The sequence below is a fragment of the Dermochelys coriacea genome, chromosome 16, assembly GCF_009764565.3.
Source record: "Dermochelys coriacea isolate rDerCor1 chromosome 16, rDerCor1.pri.v4, whole genome shotgun sequence".
NCBI classification, from domain to species: Eukaryota; Metazoa; Chordata; order Testudines; family Dermochelyidae; genus Dermochelys; species Dermochelys coriacea.
This window is the reverse complement of record NC_050083.1, coordinates 6935543-6958236: the sequence shown is the minus strand read 5'-3', so window position 1 is coordinate 6958236 and position 22694 is coordinate 6935543. Positions and strand designations below refer to the sequence as shown.

Genomic DNA, 22694 nt, shown 5'->3' with positions numbered 1-22694 from the left:
ATTAAAATTAACAGGAATTAAGCATCCAAATCCCCTAGATCAGCTTGAAGGCATGATATTTGGGCTTTTTACTTGGCCTTCTTTCCTCCCTTAACTGCTTTCATAGCTTGAGAAAGGGCGGACTGGATGGAGGGTGTATCCCCCACCCCTCTCTCCCCCAGAGTCTTTACCTTCTTCCATCCCTCAATATACACCCCCCCAAAAAAAATCTATCCCTGTAGCTGGCTTCCTGTCATTCACATGTTTTTTCCTTCTTTGATTTAAGTTGATGATTCCTAACTTTTTTCCATACCAGGACCTCTGCTGAAGCTCCCAGTTAACAACAAGGGAAAGGTGAGGTGGCCACCACCTGACTTTGATTTATGATGGCTACTGCTTGCAGCTCACACCTCCAGATGGAGATCCTAGGATTTGGAGTGGGGGAGAGGGAAAGAGAACCCTTTCTTCTTGCTACTTCTCTACAGCAGGAGCTGCATTTGTTTGGAGAAGAGAATCCAACATGGAGGACAGCTCACGTAGGTTCCCATTCAGCAGTGTGTCTAATAAACCAGACCCTAAAAGAGAGATGTTGGCTGAACCATGGAGAAGGGGGGTGCACAGCCATCTTGGAGCCAAAAAAGGGAAACCAAGGCACAGCTTGTTCCCTTTCTCAAGTTCCCTTTCTCAGCTCCCCACTGAACACACAAACCCCACATGATTCAGAGACCATTCCTTTTTCAGAGTCTGGTTTCCTAGACCCACACAATAAGTAGAAGCATTGCTCTCCCCCACAAAGTAGGGGCTCACAAAGAGTCAGTCCCCTCTAGGCTTAGCCCACCCTCAGTCGCAGGACCCTCTACAACCCAAAAGACAAACAGTTCCTTGCCTCCCCCACCCCCCTACCAGCAGGGTCCACCCCCTGAAGGCTTTCTAACCCATCAACCATTCACTGGCTACTCTGGAGAGCTCTACCCTCAGGCTCCTCTAGTACCTGGCTTCTCCCCCAGTCCAGCTGCACAGCTCATGTAGAAAGCCCTTCCCCTACTCTGAGACTCTCCTCTCAGTTTCAGGCAGCAGAAAGCCTTATATCTGGGGTCCTGAAGGTCACATGCTTATTCTGAGCCATGTGGCTTGTGACCCCCCCCCCCGGCGCCCAGCTTTAAAGGGACATCGCCCATAAGACACACTATGGTGCCTACATGCACCCAAGGCCCAGTACTCTACTAAAGGGTCTTATAGGGTAAGTCCCTCCCAAAGCTAGGGGGAAGGGGAAGGAAGTCCTTAGCAGCTCCAAGGGGGTTGGGGGAAAAGAGGGTCCAAGATGGGCTCATGTCTTTGCTGAAAAGAAAAAACAAACAAACACACACCACTGGGGTGGGTGCTGCAAGGGAAGATTTCTTCTGATGTGGGGGGGCCTCTCTTCTTCAGACCCCCTTTCACCAATTGCCATGGTTTCAGCCCAATGAGACATGTCTCTTCCCTCTGGCTGACAACTCAGCAATGCTGCTGTCAGTCAGGGAGATGCCTTCAGATCACCATCTGTTCCAGAGGTGCCCAAACTGTGGGGTATGTCCCACTAGGGGGGCATGTAGGAATGTGCAGTGGATCCCAGTAAGGCCCAGGCCAGCCCCCATGGGGGGGCAGAGAGGGAGCACCACCCAGCCCCACTCTGCTCCAGCTCCACCCCAGCCACGGCTCCGCTCCCAGCCCCGGGGCCTCATCCCCTGACTCCCAGCCCAGCTGTGGCTCTGCTCCCAGCCCTGGCCCCAGCTCTCTGCCCCAAACACAGCCCGGCCACAGCTCTGCTTCTGGCACCAGCCCTGCCCCCAGCTTCAGCCCCCAATCATGGCCCATCTGCGCTCCGCTACTGGCCCTGGCCCCAGTCTCAGCCCCCAGCTATGGCCTGGCATATGGCTCTGCTCCCAGCCCTACCCCCAGCCTCAGCCCCTGGCTGTGGCTCCACTCCTGGCCCCATACCCACCCCCAGCTGCGGACACAGCCTCAGCCCCTGGCTCCCAGCCCAGCCACGACTCCAGCCCCAGCCTCGGCCCCCCCTTACCTTTGTCCGCATTCCCCATCCCCCACCCAGGGGCTGCAGCCTCGGCTCCCCACCGCGGCTCCAGGGGGTGTGGAGAGGGGTAAAGGGTGGGTATGACATGAAAAATTTGGGGACCACTGATGTAGCCCCATTCAGCCTTTCCCTGGAGGGTGGGGGGATATCCACAACCCTGGTGGGACATTGGATGGCATTTTATGTGCTCAGAGGGGACCCTTGACAACATTCCCTACCAGGGCAGAATTCTGGTGGAGAAGTTGGCCATAAGCTGTGCCAGCAGGCTGCTTAATGTGGACGCAGCCGGGCTGGGCCAGACACACAGATTAATAAACAAGTTTCAGATCGGAAACACAGTGATTCTGGAAAGTTATTGCTATTCCCGGTTCATTTCCTAATGTTCCCTGGGCTCTGGAAGACCAATCGAATCGGTTTGGGGTGCTGGTAAATAGAGGCTTTGTACAAATAGAGGTTAATCTGAGAAGCTTGCGTATGACTGCAGTGAATGCCTGTAGCTGGGATAAAGAAAGAAATCCATTAGCCAAGTTAAAAATCTGTCATGTTGAATAACAGAGCAGGCAGCTTTGCCCCACCTTCACATCAAAAACATCCCAAAAACCCAAGTGTGTGACCTCGGCCAGAGCATCGCCAGATAGAAACCTCCTGTGTCTTACAGTCAAGCGTGGATATTATGTACACTGAGGTCCATATGCCCCACACCCTCTTCTAGCAAAGCAGGGAGCAAAGCAGTGTGTTATAGCCAGAGGAGGCTAGAGAGGCCATGTAAAGGAAAAGTGTGACCAGAAGGAATCATACCATGGCATCACATAACTGCCACCAGCCACAAATTGCATACAGCCGCCATGAAAGAGGACTCAAGGAAGATCCTTTATGTCTAGGCAAGTCTAGCCCAGAAAACTAGCCTTCGATATGCTGAAACACTGCAGACATTAAAGCTGACTTGGGTGGCATTAGCTCCTCTGACAGGCCATGTGAAAACCCAGCTGAAGGGTCACATGGACACAGGTGAAGGGAATAGGGCACCCAGTGATAGCAGAGCAGTATTTAGCTGGACTGCAATGGCTGGTCGAAGCCCTGAGCCCTATGAAGGAAGGGGAACAACTAGAGCTGGACGGAAAACTTTACACCAACAAAATTGGAACAAAACTAAAATGAAATTTTGTGGAAATTTTCACAATTCTTCCCTTCCCTTGCCCCCTTTCTGACACCTCTAGAAACTACACATGTATGGTCCAAGAGTCCATCAGGCTCGGGTTCAAATACTCAGGTAGGAGTATTTACCTGGCCAGTCCTCTATCCCTTCTGCAGTGCTGCTTGATTCCCATTCCCAAGGCGTGGGCTGATCATTGTTTCAACTAACAGCTCCCATTCCACTGTACTCACGGTCGTGGTTTAATAAACATGCAAGAGGGGAAGATGTGGCTCTAAATCCTTACACAAAAAGGGCCAATTCTTAGTCCCATTGAAGTCAATGGTAAAACTACCATAGGTTTCAATGGGAACGGGATTTGGCCCCAGGTATCAAAAATGAGAGGGCAATTCTTCCCATTATGTGTTTTATTGTGCATCTAACATTAGGTTTTTTTAGCATTTTCAAAGAAACAGCTTATGCTCTGCAGGAGAAATAGGAAGCACCTTCAAGATGTATCACAACTAGAGCTGGCTGGGAAATTTTCACCCTAAAATGCCATTTCTTCCAAACTGTTCACAAAACGGTGTCAGGTTCAATGAAACACCCAGCTTGAAATAGTTTTGGTAAAAAGATTCTCAAACTGGGAAGCTTCCGTTTTTTCAATCAAAAGGACTCTTCATTTCAAAATGTTAGTGCATTTTCACTAAAGGGAAAAAATAGTAAAAGGGGGAAAGGTTGAAATGAAAATGAAACACTTCAGAATTATTGAAATAAAATATTTTTATTGACCTGAACAAAAAAAAAACAAAAACAAAACAAAGAGATTTGCAGTCCCCTGGGTTGGGACGGGGAAAATTTGTTGAAAATTGTTGTGGAAGAGAAATACCATTTCCTGCCCAGCCGTGGCTGTGACCCATGGCAAAAAAATTGGAAAACCAACAAAAACTATTTCTCATTAGCAATACTTATTTTTTGCAACACACTTTGAGGATGAAAGAGATAATCTAACTTCAAAACATTATCAACGTGATTCTATGGTATGGCCTTTAGAATGGAAATTAATTGGCAAACTTAACTATGGCTATCAAAACACTCTAAATTGGCCCCATGGCATGCCTATACTGCACACTACGGGTATGCCTACACAGGGATAAAAAACAAGGGCTTGGAAACACTGAATCCACAAGCCCAGGTCCCACAGACACAGGCTTAGTACATAGTGTAGACATACCTATAAAGGCTGCCTGCAGATATGTCTACATTGCGCTAAAAGACCTGCGGCTCAGAGTCTCAGAGCCTGGGTTAGCTTGCAGGGCTTGGGCTGCGGGGCTATAAAATTGCAGTGTAGATGTTCGGGTTCAAGCTGAAGACCCTCCCCTTTACAAAGCCTCAAAGGCCAGGCTCCGGCCCAAGCCTGAACCTCTACAATGCAATTTTATAGCCCCACAGCCCAAGCCCCATGAGCCTGTCAGCTACCTAAGCCAGCCACTGCCATGCTGCAGGTCTTTTATCACAGGGTACACTCACCCTTTGAGACATGGCTGTCCACCATCGGTGGGCCAAAAACCTACGGATCAACTCATACTCCATCAGTCAGTAAGAGCTGGCAGTGCTGTAGAGACTGTGCACTTAACTCATAGGAACTGGGTGAATTTTATGCCACACACTGGTGAACCTCTGGTTCACTAACGAGTAACACTGACAGCAACTGACAGGCATCCCAGAAGGACACCACCTGCAATGAGGAACCTTGAGGAAAGGTGCTAAAATGATGGGGGGGGGGGGAGAAGAAGACCAATAAAATGCTCCTCTCAGCTTCAGACATGGCATAGAACCCTATCCTCTCTCCCCCATCCCACATCCCCAATCCCTTACCTCTAGAGAAATGTAGGGATATAAAAGGAGATTTGCTAATTGTGCCCCTTGTTGCTTGGAATAATCCATCACTTAAGAGTTACTGGGTGAGTGTAGGCTAGGAAATCATTTTGCCCCTTTGCCGATTCATATTTTTAGGAACTCCAAGGGAAAAATCCAGATTTATCCAGTCCTTAATCTTTACACTGAAGCCAGATGGGTCCCAGACAGTGCCTTCATCACAAAACCATCCTTCCCCAATTAATAAATCCCAAGACTGATAACAATACACTATCCTAGAATGGTAAAAAGTTTGGACATGTATGCATGAGTTCCTCTTTTTTTTCCTTCGCTATTTTCAACTCAATAGTGGGGGAAATCAATACAGATACAATTAAGGAAATTCATAGGTTTGTGGAGTGCCTAGCATGATGGGATCCTGGTCCATGAATTGGGCTGCTAAGCACTCTGATAATACAAATAAATAATAGACACTAGCAGGTCAACTTTCACAAGAAAAGGTGGTCCAGTAAATGATCCTGGATACATTTCCAGTCCTATCACCTATGATTGTATTCCTTTTACTAAAGAATTATTCAGCTCATCGACACTGCTCAGGGTAATGTGCTATTCTAGAGATCATGTACTGCAAAGCCGAGGAAACTAACAACCATAGATCAGAATCTCCTTAATTTCCGAGCTTTTGGCCTTAAGCCTAATATTACTTTAATTGCATCATTTCATTTATACATGTAAAACACAGATGGATTCAGATTTAGTCCCCCACTGAACAGGCACCAATATCCATTCATTCCAGCTTGGAAGTCACTCCAGTTTGCATAGAGTAAGAAAAAAATGAAACCAAACATTGCCCATTTTGTCATCGGGTGATAAGAAATGAAAGGATTATTTTGAAGCTATTCTTATTTTCCATTTGAAATAATGTAATTGACTCATTACCATAAAGCCTGCTGGTAAATTACTTTTCTTTGTAAGCTGGTTTCTTTTTGGCAAGATAGTAAATTTTTCTAAATCCAAAGAGTTTAGCATTGAGAGGTCTCCCACAATGTATCTTCAGTAGGATGATATCTGGAGAGTAAAGAAAACTCTCTGTATTCTATACAGAATACTGGGGGAAAATGACCCAAGAGGGTCATTCAGTTCTACATATAGTACTGAAGCCTTTGGAATTCTCTTCCCACCTTGGTCCGTGACAGCCTGAGTTTGTTGGTCTTCAGGGGTCCAACTTTTCTCCCTTGACTTTAAGATGGTCAGGGCTGACTAGTAGTGGTGTGCGACTCTGGTGGGGGTCATATAGAGAACGTCATTTATTTTTGTTGTATTCATGTTGTGGCTGGGTTATTTGTTTTGGTCTTAGGGTAACTGATCGGTCTGTTTATTTATACATGTACAGTAAAAGCTTTCTTATCTGGCATGTTGGTGGAATGGGAGGTGCCGGTAAGTCAAAAATTTGGTTAACTAAGAGTGAGGGAGTTTGGGTGAGGGAGGGGGCACAGGGCTGGGGGTTGGGGCATGGGAGGGGATGTGGGTTGTGGGCTCTGGGAGGGGGCTTGGGGCAGTGGGATGGGTTTCGGGGTGCTGGATCCGGGTGGTGCTCACCTCAGGCAGCTCCCCACAAGCAGAGACATGTCCCTGCTGCTGCTAGGTGGAGGCATGGCTAGGCAGCTCTATGCACTGCCTCCACCCGCAGGTGCCACCCCCGCTGCTCCCATTGGCTGCAGTTCCTCAGGGCAGGGCAGGGGCAATGCACGGAGCCCTTGTGGCTGTTCCTCTGCCTAGGAGCAGCAGGGACATGTCGCTGCTTCCAGGGAGTCATGCAGAGCCTGCTGGCCCCGCACCAACTGGACTTTTAATGGATATCAGAAATCCCAGCTTCTAGAGCTTTCCAGTTGGTAAAGTGATGGATAACACAGCTTTTACTGTATCTTTAAAAGATTGCTAAGGGAATCCAGCACGGGGTGGGTAGGTTCTCTTACCACAGAAGAGTAAAAACCCAAATAAATAAATGCAACTCACCAATCTCTCTGACATGGGTGTCTTGTCATCCTCTGGTAGATGCTGCTCCAAAGCCAAAACAATGCAATTGGCTATGATTGTAGCTAAAATCATGTATTCAAATGGAGTAGGGCCAATAGTTAAAGAAGAAACTAGCTGACACAAGGAGAATTTCAGCAAGAAGAATAATCCCATGTATTCTTATTACACATTTACAGATGTTGATCATCCCAGTGGCATTGGTCTCTCCTGGAAACCCTTAACCAGGCTTTCTCTGAATCATACCTCAGTCCCTTCTAGGGGTGGCTTTGGCAGGTTAAGGAATCAATTCCCTTCTTTGGGAACCAGCCATTTAGATTTGGTCACACAAAATCCCTCTACAAATTCTGGCTTTCTCGTCTTCTTCTTTTTCCAGAAGCAAACAGGAAGTTTTGATTTTAAAAAAAAGATTGACAAGTTAAAGTACCCCCCAACAGACAGTAAAATTGGATGTCCTCCGCTGAAATACGGGTTAGTAATTCTCTGGAATTTAAATCTAAGCATGTTATGTAAATAAGTACGTGACAGGTTAGGGAACTTAGATTTCAAGCCTTCTGTCTAGCTCTGAAATATGAATTACTGATAGATTGCCATGCCAGATCAAAGTGTAGCAAAAGATACAGTGCCTGATAGGTGTAGATGGCTGCTGAAGGGAAACCAGCTTCACGGGATAGTAAAGCCAGCTGGGAATATTGTACCTCTGCCTCTCTCTCTCTCTCTCTCTTCTGACCTGCACATGAGCAAACCCTTGCCTAGCTCCAGCACTGAAGAGTAGCTCAGAGTGAGTGACACTTCCAGCACCGCGGAGAGCTCCCCCGGGCAAGGACAGTGCCTGGTCTACCCCTCGCAGTTTCACCACAACTGAGTCCTTCCATGGAGCAGGGTACTGGATTCACCCCAGAGAGCATCCTTGGCAAGTACCATACATTTAACTTGTCTCTGGACTGAGCTGGAACTTCCCCAAGGAAAGTGGGGTTTGCGGACATTTTGTAGCTCTGCTTTTCCTGATGACTCTGGGGTTTCTATAGTTTGTACATTTCCTTTCCTTCGTGGTAAAGGAGAAGGAGGGGGAGGTGGCGAGACTGCCCCTAGACTGGCAGAAAAGCTGCCCCTGGGGTTTTTGCTGCTTGTTTATTCCAGGCTGGATTGCAGCTGCCATCCCTGTGTTTGCCAACATTAATGGAGAGATCACTGTGGGGAAAGTATATTCACCAATCCAGTGCATTCCACTCCCACCAGCCACCCTCAGCATTCAAGCTGGGGAGGTTTGAATGGGAGCTGGGCTCCTGGAAAGTGCAAGGGTTGCTAGGAGGCAGAGAGGAGGCCTTGCTGCTGCTAGCAAAGGATTAATAAGTGTGTGATTTCAGATGAAATGAAAACAACAGGCTCCCCTGAGATTCCCCAGTGCAATGCATTCCTGCTGGTGCACATTATCCACAGCACACATGCACCCTGGCAACCTAAACCTCAAAGGAAGAGTCTGGCTCCCTTTGCCAAGGATTTAGCCTCCCACCGCATGCATCACAACAGAAGCAGAGTCCCCCTTCCCAGCGAGGTCTCTGCAGATCACTTGGTCAGGGAGCTGGTTCTGGGATGAGAAGCATCTGCCCCTTTTGCAATACAGCCACGGACCGCCTCTTCGTGTCCTGCCTCACTCTGCCATTGAGTATTTAAAAAACAAACCAAGCCAAAACCCAACCCTTGGCTCTCCTGATTCCAGGTATTTCTGATACCCCATTCAAAGTGAGAGGGCTAACATCAGTTCTCATTGAAACAGCCTGGGCAAGGTGGGGTGGTAAAAACCAGGCTGCAACAATTGTGTATTGGCAAGATGTCAGTAAGGAGACCTTGATTATTGCTGTCCCTAGCACTAGCTTAAATGCTAAGGTGTCACCATTTTACCTCACATTGGCCCTCCTGCAGAGAGAGAGAGAGAGGCTAAAATATTAAAATAAGAACCATAATTTACCCTCAGATGTCCTCCAGATCCCTTTGCACTGCTCTAAATAGCAGGAAATGTGACTATATGTGCACGCATAACACACACACACACACACAAACACACACAGAAAAATACTTGTATTTCACACCCATATATTATATTCAACCCCCACCACCCCTTGTATTATAAACAAGTTCTGTTATAGATACACACACCTATATCATCCCCAGATACACACATCTAGATTGAGCACACACACAGCACAGTTATATTACCCCTAGATCTCACACACACGCACACACCTCTATGTTATACCCAGACACAAGCACTCACCGATCTGTTTTATACACAGACACACCCACACACCCCAAGCTTTTATTACCCCCAGACTCACTCAGCCTGGTTTGATCCCTTCCCCCCCCCTTCCGCACACCCCCCCCCCCAAAAGGATATGGCCATTCGGTTATTCTCTTGGCGTATTTTCGTATAACGTTATCCTCGCTGAAGATGAAGAGGGATCTGTTGACGGTGAAGCAATTCTGTTTGACGGGGATGGGGTTGTAGAGAGCCATAGTCCTGGCTCTCTGGGCCATCGACTGCTTGTACATCCTTTGGCCGGGTGGGGGGCCACCTTGCCGGCTGCTCCCTCTTCCAGCCCCGGCCGGACCTCCGCCTCCATAGCGGGTGGGCAGATCATCTCCGAACCGAGCCATTCTCGCAGCGCACAGAGCCGGGCGCTACACTCCACACTGGCAGCCGGGGCAGGGGGAAGACGCATCCCAGCACCCAGGACGCTCCTTCCTGGGGCCTCGCTGCTGGGAGGGCGGCAAGGGGGCGGGAGGGGGGGGGGGCTGCGCCTCGGCTCGTCCGGCTGCAGCTGGGGAGAGGAAACAGCAGAGGGGTCGGTAGGAACCGGCCGGTCAGGCCGGCCACGCTGCGCTCCCGACCCGGCGGAGGGGCGTGGAGAGGGCTGCGCTCAACTTCCCATCCAGGTGCCTTCCCTCCGGCCCGAACTCATGCTTCTCCCAATCCAGGCGGCTCCCCCGCGGGAGGGCGATGGCTCCCCGGGCTGGGGGGGGGGGGCAGGAACCCGAGCTCTCTTCCTCTCCTCCGGCCTGCTCTCTCCCCTTCCTCCCCGGGCGGCTGGGGCTCCCCTCTCCTCCGGCGGTGGCCGGGGCAGGCAGCCAGAGCGCGGCGCAGGGGAGACTCCCCGAGGCACCGGCCCCTCGAATGGAAACGTTCAGAGTAACCGGCTTGTGGCGCCTCAGCCCCCTATAAGAGCCCGGCCCGGTGACTCCCCTCAGCCAATCAGCTGCGGCAGCTCCGCCCAGGCCAACACAACCCCTGGAGGGAGAGAGACCCAAGATTATCTTCCCCCCAGCTTCATTGCCAAGCCCTGGCAGACTCCTGAATGCATAGCGGGGGGGGGGGGATCCATTCGCTCCCCCTCCCCCCCCACAACACCCCCCCCATCCGCACCCCAGTGATCTGGGCTGGGTGCAAAGCGGGGTGGGGGACTTGGATCCATGCCATAGAGATGCCCCACTACGTGGGCTGGGGCGGGGGCGAGGGGACGGTGCTGGGGCTGAAGTGGGGCTACCTAGAAGTGGGGAGTTGGTTTTTTTTTTGGGGGGGGGGGAGAACTGAGAAGGAGGTGGCCCCACGCGCGCGCGCCCCTGCCAGCGGGGCGCTGTCCAGCTGCGGAAAGGCTCGCCCGGAGCGGGCCGGGGGGCGCCGGGCTTTGCCGCCCGCCTCGGCGGGAGGAGTCCTGCCGGCAGCGGCCCGTGCCCGCCTGGCACCCAGGGCGCGCTGCAAACATCCCGGGCCGAGCCGGGCGGCGGGGGCGCAGGGCCGGCCACACAGGGGCCACGGCCAGGCTGGAGAAATCGGAGCCACCGAAGCCCCGGGCTGGCGGATCCTGTTGGACTAGTAACGCGTTTGAGGGAAGCCTAGGACCCCCCCCCGGCCCGCGCCCCCCCGGGACGGGATGAACACAGCCTCGCCGGGGAGCTGATCCTGGACGGATTGATTGCGGGGCGGGGGGGGGCTCTTAGATCATCTGGAGCCCAGGGCCTGGGCCCTACCCTAGATTTGCCGCAGAAACCCTCCCTGACTTCTAGGGGGAGTTCGGCTTAACCCCGAGGGCATGATAAGGTCCCTGGTTTTTCTAACTGGTTTGTGGTTAATAATAAAAACTGGATCGGGAGCAGTAGCGGGGATGCAGGTGTGTGTGTGTGTGTGAGAGAGCAGTAGCGGGGATGCGGGGTGTGTGTGTCTGTGTGTGTGAGCAGTAGCGGGGATGCAGGTGTGTGTGTCTGTGTGTGTGAGCAGTAGCAGGGATGTGGGTGTGGGTGTGTGTGTGTGTGTGAGCAGTAGCGGGGATGCGGGGTGTGTGTGTGTGCGAGCAGTAGCGGGGATGCGGGGGGTGTGTGTGTGTGTGTGTGTGAGCAGTAGCGGGGATGCGGGGTGTGTGTGCGTGTGAGCAGTAGCAGGGATGCGGGGGGGGGTGTGAGCAGTAGCGGGGATGCGGGGTGTGTGTGTCTGTGTGTGTGAGCAGTAGCAGGGATGCGGGGGTGTGTGTGTGTGTGTGTGTGTGTGTGTGTGTGTGTGTGTGAGCAGTAGCGGGGATGCGGGGTGTGTGTGTGTGTGAGCAGTAGCGGGGATGCGGGAGGGTGTGTGTGTGTGTGTGAGCAGTAGCGGGGATGCAGGTGTGTGTGTGTGTGAGCAGTAGCGGGGATGCAGGTGTGTGTGTGTGTGTGAGCAGTAGCGGGGATGCGGGGTGTGTGTGTGTGTGTGTGTGTGTGTGAGCAGTAGCAGGGATGCGGGGTGTGTGTGTGTGAGCAGTAGCGGGGATGCGGGGGGTGTGTGTCTGTGTGTGTGAGCAGTAGCAGGGATGTGTGTGTGTGTGTGTGAGCAGTAGCGGGGATGCGGGGTGTGTGTGTGTGCGTGTGTGTGAGCAGTAGCGGGGATGCGGGGTGTGTGTGTGTGAGCAGTAGCGGGGATGCGGGGTGTGTGTGTGTGTGTGTGTGAGCAGTAGCGGGGATGCGGGGTGTGTGTGTGTGTGTGTGTGAGCAGTAGCAGGGATGCAGGGTGTGTGTGTGAGCAGTAGCAGGGATGCGGGGGAGGTGTGTGTGAGCAGTAGCAGGGATGCGGGGTGTGTGTGTCTGTGTGTGTGAGCAGTAGCGGGGATGCGGGTGTGTGTGTGTGTGTGTGTGTGTGAGAGCAGTAGCGGGGATGCAGGGTGTGTGTGTGTGCGAGCAGTAGCGGGGATGCGGGGTGTGTGTGTATGTGTGTGAGCAGTAGCGGGGATGCGGGGTGTGTGTGTGTGTGTGTGAGCAGTAGCGGGGATGCGGGAGGGGGTGTGTGTACACACATCTCTCTGTACCTGAGCATTAACAGCCACCTATCTGAACCTGTACAACTGTTCCATTATGGAGAACTTGCTTTCCTTCCCCTTGGTGTGAACACTGGCTACCTTTAACCCTGTATTTACCAATGAAATCCTTTAATCCTCTTTATTTCAACATCCTCTTTTATTTCCTTTCAGTGTAGGTCATGAAGTTAACTTCTCCTTCTTCTTGCAGCTTTCTGCATCAAATGCTGCTGCATTAGGTAGCGGGGCGGGTTCCCTTCTTCTACATCTAGACTAAGCCTGGTATAACAATTAGTAACTCTAAAAATGTACCCTCCAGAGAAGTCAGTCAAGACATTTTCACTTCTCCCCCAAAAGGAAATCCTGGATTCATCTCATGCCTAGCAGCTAATGTATTTTTGCCTTCATCATCCAAGCTGTCTCAGTTCAAAACCAACCCACCATTTAGGCAAGGCTGCAATACTCACATCTGCTGGGGACAGAAGTGTATTCATAAATAGGGTCAGCTGCTGTCTGCTAACATGTGACTTTAAAGAAGAAACTGGCTTCTTCCACAGGGCTTTGGAATTAGATGGGCTTTCTTGTATACCTGTGTGGAAGCTTGCATAATCATTACAGGCAATATATTGTTTTAGAGCCAGGGTGAAAGAGTATGACATTTAAATCAAGGGAACCCAGAAACAAATAAAAATGGAGGAATGACATCACGGCCTGCCTTGGTGGTAAGGCAAACATGGTACCATTCTGACACAGCCACATTATCTTGGTTTCTAAGGTCTATAGGGAAAATGCTGATAAAGGAGCTTCCAGTGTAGAGACCCGTAGAGATACAATTGATGAATTGACAGCCTGCTGGTAGAGGAGATATAGAAATGGTTTCCCAACACCCACAGTCCAGGCCAGGGATTTTCAAAAGTGTCCAGCGCACTGGGTGCACGTTCGGTGCTGGGCTCTTTGGAAAATCTTGTCCTCATTGTGCATGCAGAAGCCTTAAGAAAATATGGTCCTATATTCTGTCCATTCAGTCTCCCAGTGGCTCCAACTGTGGGTACCCGTCCATTAAAAAAATCTGACCCCAATCTCTTTTGAAATCACAGTTGAACCTGTGGATAACTGCAGGGTAATGACAAAAATAGCCTCAGGTCATATGTCCTTATGGGCTTGATATTTGCAAGATCCTCAGAGAGGAAAACAACCTTGGGAGTCATCCCAGACAGCTTGAAAATATAAATAAATAAATAGGATTTATATAGATTTTACATCTTCAAAACGCAAGACATCACCTTATTGATTAGCTGGCAGGGAATTATTATCCCCATTGTACAGATGGAAAAGTCAGGGCTCAGGGCGGTTATGGGTTGAGCTGGTGGGGAAATTATTTTTCTCCCTGTAGAAATTTTTTTTTCATTTTTATTAAATGTTTTCCACGAAAAATCATTTGAATTTACAAACCAAAACATTCCAAAGTGGATTTATTATTAATTTTTATTATTATGGTACCTGCAAATTTCTGGTTTTGGTTGCTAAAAGCCTGAGCCTTTTTGTTGTTTTCATTTTTTCAATGAAAACCCACTTATTACTGGCACAGACATTTTTTACGGACAATTTCATTTCTAACACCCCCCCATTTTTGGATGGAAAAATCTTTGTATAAAAAATATTTCAACCAGCTTTGGGTATGTGGGGCTTTCTAGAAGTGCTCATCACCTCCAGATCCTGATGTCTTCCCCAAGAGTGGTGCATCTCTGAAGAACCCTGCCTGAAGGGTCATATCCACAATGATAATGCAAATCAACTCAGAGCCAGAATTAGAGCACTATCCCCCAATTCTGTGTGGATCCATTAGACCATGTGGCCTCTCTCCATGAGAAAGTCAACTGTGGAGCTGCAGTTAACAATACATTAAACAGGATGCTTGGGTACATTCATAATGACTAGAAAATAATGCAAACGTTGTAATGACATTAAACTAGTACCCAGATATTATATCGTACTTTTCATAAGTAGATCTCACAGCATTTTGCAAAGTAGATCAATATTATCTCCATTTAACAGATGGGGAAATTGAGGTACAGAGAAGGTCAGAACTTACCCCATTCAGGAAGCCCATAGTAAATCCGGGAATAAAACCTTGGACTCATATCTCCCAGTTGAAGTGTGCTAGCTATGAGTCTATACTACCACCTCCGCTATGCCCTTCTCTGCAGCTGCATGATCTGTTTTGTTATACCTCTGGAAATATCAAGCTGAGATTCTAAAGATCCAAAAGGCCAGCGAAGCTGTCTGGAGACATGGAGGGACTTAAGTATAAGAGACAGATTGCAAAAGCTAGGATTATTTAGCCTTGAAAAGGGAAACAAGAAGATTTATCTTGGGTACATAAGAGTATGAAAAGAACAGTAAAAAAATATTCTTACATTTTACCTGACCAAGGGCTCACTCAAGGAAATTAATGGACAGCAAATTTCAAGCCAATAAGGAAATATTTAAAACACTGGGGCATCTACAACTGCAAGCGGACAAAACATTAAATAGTTTTGTTCTAAAAATGGACTGGCTCATTTTATGAATAATGTTTTACAGTTACCAGTGTGAAGATGATGGTGCTTCTCATGCTTTTATGGCACCAACCGATTGTCTCTGCCACCAAAGAGGAATTATTCTTTCTGCCGTTCCCCCATCCTCCACCTAGAGCAACATTGCACCATCAGTGAGGGGGTTCGTCTTCCTCTGAAGTACCAAGCATTGGCTAGTGCCTGAGGCAGGACAGTGGGCTTGGTGGAGCAATATTTTGATCCAGAATAGCTAAGCCTACATTCCGATGGCAAGCTAAAGAGAATGATACAAAGTTACAGCCATTTGGATATAAAGGGGCTGCTGTCCCCTATTTAGTGGGATAGGATTCTTATGGGACACACTGGACACTATTCACCATGACAACAGAGCATATGGAAATTCCTAAATTTAGGCCCCAACTCTAGGGCTTTTTGGTTCAACCATGTGGAAGCACCATAGGTCACCTGCAGTTTGATATGCCCCAGATGCCTGAGCTTGGTCTTCTGTCTGGAAGCAAAGGGGCTGGGAAAGACACCACACCAACATCCTCTTATGGCTGCATCACCAAGATTGTAGTCTAGCAGGTATCTCTTTGCAGAGATAGTAGTAGAAAGGCTATAGGGAAGAGACTAAATGTAAACTGAAGGAAGGGCCATTACATTCCAAAGACTCCCATGGGGGCTGGCCCACATCTTAAATGACTTCTCAGAGGGAAGGGGAAGGTTCCTCTGCATACACCCTGCTTGGATTCAGATGAGGCCATGGGAAGACCACAACTGAGCATATTATTTGGCACTTCATTTATCAAAACCATCACCCCCAAAAAATTGTGCACCACCTAAGGATGGAGCAAAACTTTATTCCAGTCTATCAGTAGCTGTGGAGCCAAGGTGTGACCTCAGATATGGATCAGCCATGGAAGAGCTACTAAAAACCTCAGCATTTCTGAAGATCAAGCCAATAATGCTCTCTAGGTCAAAGCCAACACCTCACATTCAGGACCCAGTGGCACTTTTGGTAAGAATAAGGGTCTTCCCCCGTGTTTTTGGCCACAAATGTCTGCTTGCCTAACTGCTGTGCATGCAATGTCTACCTATCACCTAGAAAGTACAGCCCTTCTGTGACGCAATTAGCCGAGAGCTTTGGGGTGAAACCTACTGTGGAAGTGCAATACGATTATTCCTAGCTTGGTCAGAGCATACCTAACACCATTGAGAAAAAGATGACTGGAGAGAGTGGGGATGGGAGGGATTGTTAATGCTCTTTAAATTGTATCAGACAGAAAAGAACAAAATAAAATGTCCAACAAATTGAAAAGAAAACCATTTGATGGAAATATTCCTATTATTCACACTTCTCCTAGACTCAGAGCAATGTCCCATTTGGTTCCCTTATTATTATTTGTATTACATTAGCACCTAGGGTCCTCAGTTAGATTGGGGCCCATTGTGCTAGGCACAGAACAAACATGGTAAAAGACATGCCCCTGAAGTGAGAGGACAGGAGAGACACAGGGTGGGAGGGAAAGCAGACATGAGGAAGAAAGGCCATAGAGCAGTAACCAGAAAGTCAGAAATGGAACCCAGGTATCCTGAATCCCGAATCATCCACTGGCCCACACTGCCTCTCATATCACATTCTCTAATACTGAACGCATTTCCTTGTACACTAAAGTCGGCTGCAAGCCATCCCATCTCTCTGATGGGTTCCTTGCCCCCCATTCTTTTAAAAGGCTATTTTATATGAAACCCACACAAAGCCATTTCTTTGTTGCAGAAGAAGGGGGTTTAACGTGTCTGAGGCTGCTGCATACAGCTTAGTGCTCTCACCCAATAAGCTAAATAATCAGACCGTCAGAAATTCACAGTCAGTAAAGACTTTGGATGTTAAGGCCAATGTCTGGAGAATAAAGGGTTAAAAAAAATTGCTATGCTGGCTGCATATCACATCAAGGGTCGCAGGGAACAATGGTGTCTGCTCAGCTACTCACTGAGTGGTGAGGAGAGGCAAGGAGCCCACAGTCTGGTGTCCAGACTCCCATTTAAAAGGTCACTATGCTCATGGCTTAGCCCCAGCAATGCTAATTACAGGTTTCCTTTGTGGATGCCAGTGAAGTCCAATCAGGTAAGACTGCACCTGCTTGCACCTAATTAGGTGCTCAGATACCATGGTGATGGGTGCTGAATAAGATGCTGAATTGAATGGGTCCTGCTATTTTTATTTCAGACTTTGTACATTTATTTTCACCAGTACCTCTGACCTTGTTCTTTACAAAGTTCTTTACCCTCATCCTTGAAGACTTGGCAGCAAACAGAGGAAGGTAATGGGCTATGATGATACACTCACTTTTCCACCCCAGTAAACCTGGAGTTTGGTGGATCTCAGCCTAATTTTTAGTAGCTATTTTGGCAGCATCACAGAAATCCACCACACTTTTTGAAACAAACTCTCTCCATGCAGTAGGCCGTAGCAAATTAGGTGTTAAAGGACAGATTTTCTAAGGCATTTAGGGTCCAAATTTTACAGGTATTTAGATGTTGCTCTGCTCAGCATTGCAAGACCTAAGTAACTTAGGAGCCTATGTCTCATCCTGACTAAGTGCCTAAGTAACTTTTGAAAATAAGACTTAGGTACACAATGCTGATTGGAGCAATGCCTAAATATCTTTAAAAATCTGGGCCTAGTGCATAAACATAAAAATGGGCACTGAGGGGTATTTTCAAAAGGTTAGGCACCTAATTCCTATTGGTTTTATTGGGACTTAGGTGCCACCCCGTTTTGGCATTTTGAAAATCCCACCAGGTTCCTATCTGCATCTTTAGGCACATAAATACTTTTGAAAATATGACCCCAGCTGAGATGGCAGTGTCATGCTACATGCCAAGACTGGGTTAGCAGTAACTGTTGCAGTTCAGAAGTGACGTGCATTACCAACGCTGGTAGAGGGGGCCCAAGTCTGGACTACCCAGGTTGTTCCAGGTCAGGGCTGGAAAGGTAGGAAGAGAAGCTTGCACAGTGCCTCCTCTCTGTCTTACCCTAGCACCAGTGGCCCTGAGCTATGCACTTTCACAAATACCCAGTTCCCCTCTCCTTGCCAAATGAAACTGGCAATGCCTCAGTTTGTCCCCACTAGAAATTTGCCTGTGTGGCTCTTATCACTTGCATGTAAAGTTACACAGAGGAAGAGAAAACACTTTGCCTAACTTACTACCACCCTTATTATTGAACAGAGACAGACCATGACTTATCCAGGAATGTTTTACTCTTCTCAGTGACGGGGAAGATAATGTGCTAATGCATTAAGGGAACAAAGAAAAGATTGCCCACAGCCCTGGAGAAGGTCCCTGACACAGGAACATACAACGCAATATTTCCAATTTTGCCAATGCTTGGAATGAGGCACCTAAAGGGAGGCCATAACCCACAGCACAGAACCCCAAAGTCCTCTGTCAGCTTTCAGAGAACCCAAGGGGGAGAGTACACAAGCAGAGTTTGCAGAGTTCTCTTCTCATTTGGGAAATTGGTCTGTGCATTTTAAACTCACATTCTAAGACCAAAAAAGCTGATGGCCTGATGTTTTGAGACCTGCAGCTCCCATTGACTTCAATAAGGTGTTACAGGTGCTCAGCACCTCTGACAGCCACTCACTAATTGGACACTCACCTGCATAATGGCACATGTCTAGAACAGGAGTGTGGTGGAACAAGCAACCATTTGCCCTATATAAAGAGGAGTTTTGCATACAAGGAAAGAGTCCTGGCTCGAGAGTGACTGAAAACAGCCCCAATGGAAATGTGTTAGCCAATCAGCAGTGACTGCACCCCAGCTGCTGCAGCTGCTTTAAAGTGAAAAATTCCCCTAGCATCCCCTTCTGCCACCCTTATGTGCAGTAATACCTTCCTTCTCAGGTAGCTCCCCTAAAATCAACAGCTAGGTACCACTCAAATTGAGGAAGAGTTTCAGAATGGAGACCTTAATGAGCCAGTCAGATAGCATATGGACATCTAAGCTTGATGATTAGCCTCCATTTCTGAGCCAGTTTTCCTGGAACTCTAATTTCAATCACCATTTTAAAATACGTGCACAAAACCTCAACCAAAGCTCCTGCCCCTCCCCGCTCCAAAACCTTACATTGTCCAAAAACATCATCCTAGAGAGATTCCTGGATGTGCCTGATGAGGCCATTCGCCATGTCTATAATATTTAATGGAGTTAATGTGCTGGGAACTTAAGCTTTATTATCCTCCAAGATAAGCAGTGTCCCTGCTTTGTCTCAATCAATATTTATCTCTTCAGTCAATCATTCTTGATGATCACCTCAGGACAGACACATATCATTTTAATATGGTCTCTCTCTCTCTCCCTCCAACCTTTGATGGGAGATATGCAAGATTCTGGTTAGGTTTCCTGGTCCTTTAGCAGTATGAGAATTCTCTGCGGGAGCCAAACTTGCCTGACTTGCTATGTTCTTCTGCACCCTTCTTTTACAAGGAAATATTCCCAGGGCACATTCTAACCCTTCTACTGATGACTTGCTTTTCTTCATTAGCTGGAAATTGTTCTAGTGCATTGGGCCCTCTAACCCAGGAAGAAGCACAATTTTTAGTGGATTCTGGGGAGATGATGGAAAATAAGAAGGATCAATTTCATATACAAGGATCACTTCCTCACATCCTTGAGGCCGCCACTTCCTTTGCTGCAGTCCTTAGAGTGGGGAGAAATATGAAGGAGGTGGAGAGAAATTGTACTAAAAAAATGGACACTGTGATTAGGTTTTTTTTTTAAATGGGGAGAAACGTAACTGTCAAAGCTATGGAGAACCAAAGCTGGCATAGCAACGACTTCACTAAAAACAGAGCAAACAAAAACCTGTGGACTTACAGAAGTTTGTATGTCCAGCATTTGTTTTATGGTCTTGTAGTTAAGGTGCTTCTAAGTACCTAAATCCCTTTGGAAAATGAGAATCACGCTCCTAAATCAGTTAAGTGTTGCAATGCCAAGCACACAGCAATGCCTAATATAGCTTTAAAAATCTTGGCCTCAGAGCCTGACCCAAAGCCCATCAAAATCAAGGGAAGTTAATAGGAGCTGGTTTGAGCAATGAATGTCTATGTCTCAGTTCCCCATCTGTAACACGGGGATGATGAGACTTCCTTTGCCCACCCTTTGTCTGTCTTTTCTATTTTGACTGTCTCTCCCCATGTGCGTGAGATTAGTGCCCAGCACAACGGGGCCCTGATTCTAATTGGGGCCTCCAGGTGCTACTGCCATAATTTTTAAAAAGAGGAAACAGAGAATGCAGTGTATCATTCTGTGTGATACAATTAATGGGGGGCTGTGAAGCTATTCAGATTAGAATCAGAACAAGAAAAGCTATGTTACAACTTCCCTAAAATTACAGGAAAGAAATTATGCCCATCCTTCGTTCTTCTAACGTACGGAGAAATTAACACACGTAGATGTGTAAAAGGGGGCATGGCAGTGAAGTGCTCAGGAGCTGCAGGCTAACTTTTGCTGCTCACCATCTATAGTAGTTATTAGGGGAGATTCTGAAAGGCACAAAGGGGAGGTAGCTAGCTCCATTAATAACTGTAAGTGCAAAGCAAGCACTCTTTGTGCCTTGGACTATCCCCTCCTGAAATGCAGATTACTAGTGCTTTGCGAACTGGACTGAGAGCTGCATAATATTGACAGTCAAGGAGTCCCCCAGGCTTAAGATGGGGTGAGTTACTGAAGAGCGGCTCCACCTTTGTAAAATTCTACTTTGTAACTATTATCGAAACAGACGGAGGCAGAGTCCAACTTTATGACTGCACGTGAAGAGAGGTGCGCCATTAAACTACAGCTAGTAAGCAATCAATATGCTTAGGTTGAGTGCCCATTGTTTAGACAGCTAATGGTGGAAGTTAAACCCCCCACCCCAATGTAAATTAAGTATTCAACTATTTTCCCAGATGCCTTTAGTCAGTTATCTTTGGCCCAAGTAATTAGGGCTTGCTGTTTAATTAAGCTGTGGTCATGTACAGAACACAGTGATTTCTGTCTCGTGTTCATGGTTGCTTAAGATGCTAAAATAAAAGCAGTTTCCAAAGGGAAAGAAAAGGTGAATCAATTCAGAACATGAAATACCCTTCTTGCACCAGCATTAAAATGGGGGATTATTTTTCCCCCAGTTTCTTCATTGGTGGAAGAACACCAGGCCAGAAGACAAGTAGTAAGTCAGGACACTGGCCCATTATCCTCTAACAGTAGGCCTTGTACTTACACATGCAGGGCTAGGATCGACCCCTCTGGTTTTTTCCTCCCTCATAGGATAAAAAGGAGTGAAGATCTCAGTTCTTTGGCACTAGCTTTGGCAGGAGGGGAGGTGTTAGGCTAACATGGCTTCCTCCCCAACCCAGCCCCTGCCCCTCAGCAGCCACTCTACAGAACGCTGTGCCGTGAAGGCTCAGTGGATGTGGGTGGTGTTGGTGAGTGAAGGGACAGGAAGGATAAAGGGGAGTGTAGTGAGGCGGTGTGGTGCCCCATCACCCCGCTAAGGGAAGAACCTCCCCAGACACCAAAGTGGGCGGAGCCAGTGGATCTTGCGCCCGCCTCCCCAGAGGTCAAGGTGCAGGACAGGAAGTAGAAAAGCCCAACCCCGGAGCTCAGTTGGGCGACAGCAACTGGAGGGGCCAGACGCCCATGGCCTGGCTCCAGCCTGTGAGACCCCAGCAAGCCATGGCCGACCCAAGGACTGGCCGGACTGGCCAATGCCTGACGCTGACCGATGCACAGAGGAGCTGCCGAGCCTACCCGTCGCCGGTGACCCAGACGAGCCCCTGGTGCTGGAACGCCCTCCCCCCGAGGACACCACCCTGACCCAGATACCCTACAAGGGGGAGTCCGGAAGTAGCTCGGGGACAGCCAACCCCAGTCTGGCTGCAGCACTGCCAGAGCCAATGTCAGTGTGTTGCGGCCAGGATCCCCACTGACCCAGCAGCGGGTCTTCGGCCACTGCTAGGGCCCTCGGCTGGGACGCAGTGGAGTGGGTGGGCCTGCATCCCTCCTGCCACCCACTTTGCCGGTGGCCGTCTCCCCCTCCCCCTGATTGCTAAAGCTAGGAGCCTGGGATTTGCTGAGGAACTATTTGGCTCAGCCCCTGCCTGAGGGCCTCAGCTCCTGACTGTTTGTTTGCTGCCCCGCCCTGACCCAGGGCCTGGGCTTATATTGAACTGCTTGCAGGGCCCAGCCTGAAGGTCATAGACTGGGTATTTCCCCAACCCAGCAGAGAGTGTAATGAGGCAGTGTGGTGCCCCACCACCCCACCGAGGGACAAGCCCTGGCTGAGTTCTCTTACAGGCAGCCACTCTCCAGTGGATCACCCTCCCGAGGACAGGAGGACTTGCTGGCTGTCAGTTCTTTAAGAGGATGCCCACTCCACCCTCTCAAAACACCTTCCTTTCCCAAAGGTTTCCTTCCCCTAGCTAGAGGGAGGGAACAGTCAGCAGCACGTGCTGCCCATACGGGCCTGGAGTCCGGATGGAAGACTAATGCCAAGCAAGTGGGTCTCCTCCCTCTGCAGACACACCAAGGGATGGGGGTCCTCCCCAGTGAGTATGGGTCATCTGTGGGATAGGAAGGGCATTGCCCCTTGCCCTTGAGCGGGGAGGGGACCCTGCTTCCCCAAGAGGATGGTTTGATTGAAGCTCAGAAGCCTGAGTATCAGCATTTCTTGACCATTGGTAGG

The 22694-nt window shown here is 48.8% G+C and overlaps 1 protein-coding gene and 1 long non-coding RNA gene across 16 annotated transcripts in view; both read right to left on the bottom strand.

The window, feature by feature from the left end:
• The window catches only part of CACNA1B (calcium voltage-gated channel subunit alpha1 B), a 505831-nt gene extending 495554 nt beyond the window's left edge, over positions 1-10277 (bottom strand). For all 15 annotated transcript variants that reach the window (XM_043498957.1, XM_038374486.2, XM_043498961.1 and 12 more), the window contains exons 1-2: positions 9490-10277; positions 7077-7182 (exon numbers count right to left, since the gene is read on the bottom strand). In XM_043498957.1, coding sequence (XP_043354892.1) covers positions 7077-7182; positions 9490-9749 — 366 coding nt within the window. In that variant the 5' untranslated portion in view covers positions 9750-10277. The remainder of the gene's footprint in view (positions 1-7076; positions 7183-9489) is intronic.
• Positions 10278-13690: 3413 nt separating this feature from the next.
• Positions 13691-22694, bottom strand: part of LOC122456916 — a 32120-nt gene continuing 23116 nt past the window's right edge. The window contains exons 2-3 of the long non-coding RNA XR_006276088.1: positions 14502-14692; positions 13691-13796 (exon numbers count right to left, since the gene is read on the bottom strand). This is a non-coding gene — a long non-coding RNA (uncharacterized LOC122456916). The remainder of the gene's footprint in view (positions 13797-14501; positions 14693-22694) is intronic.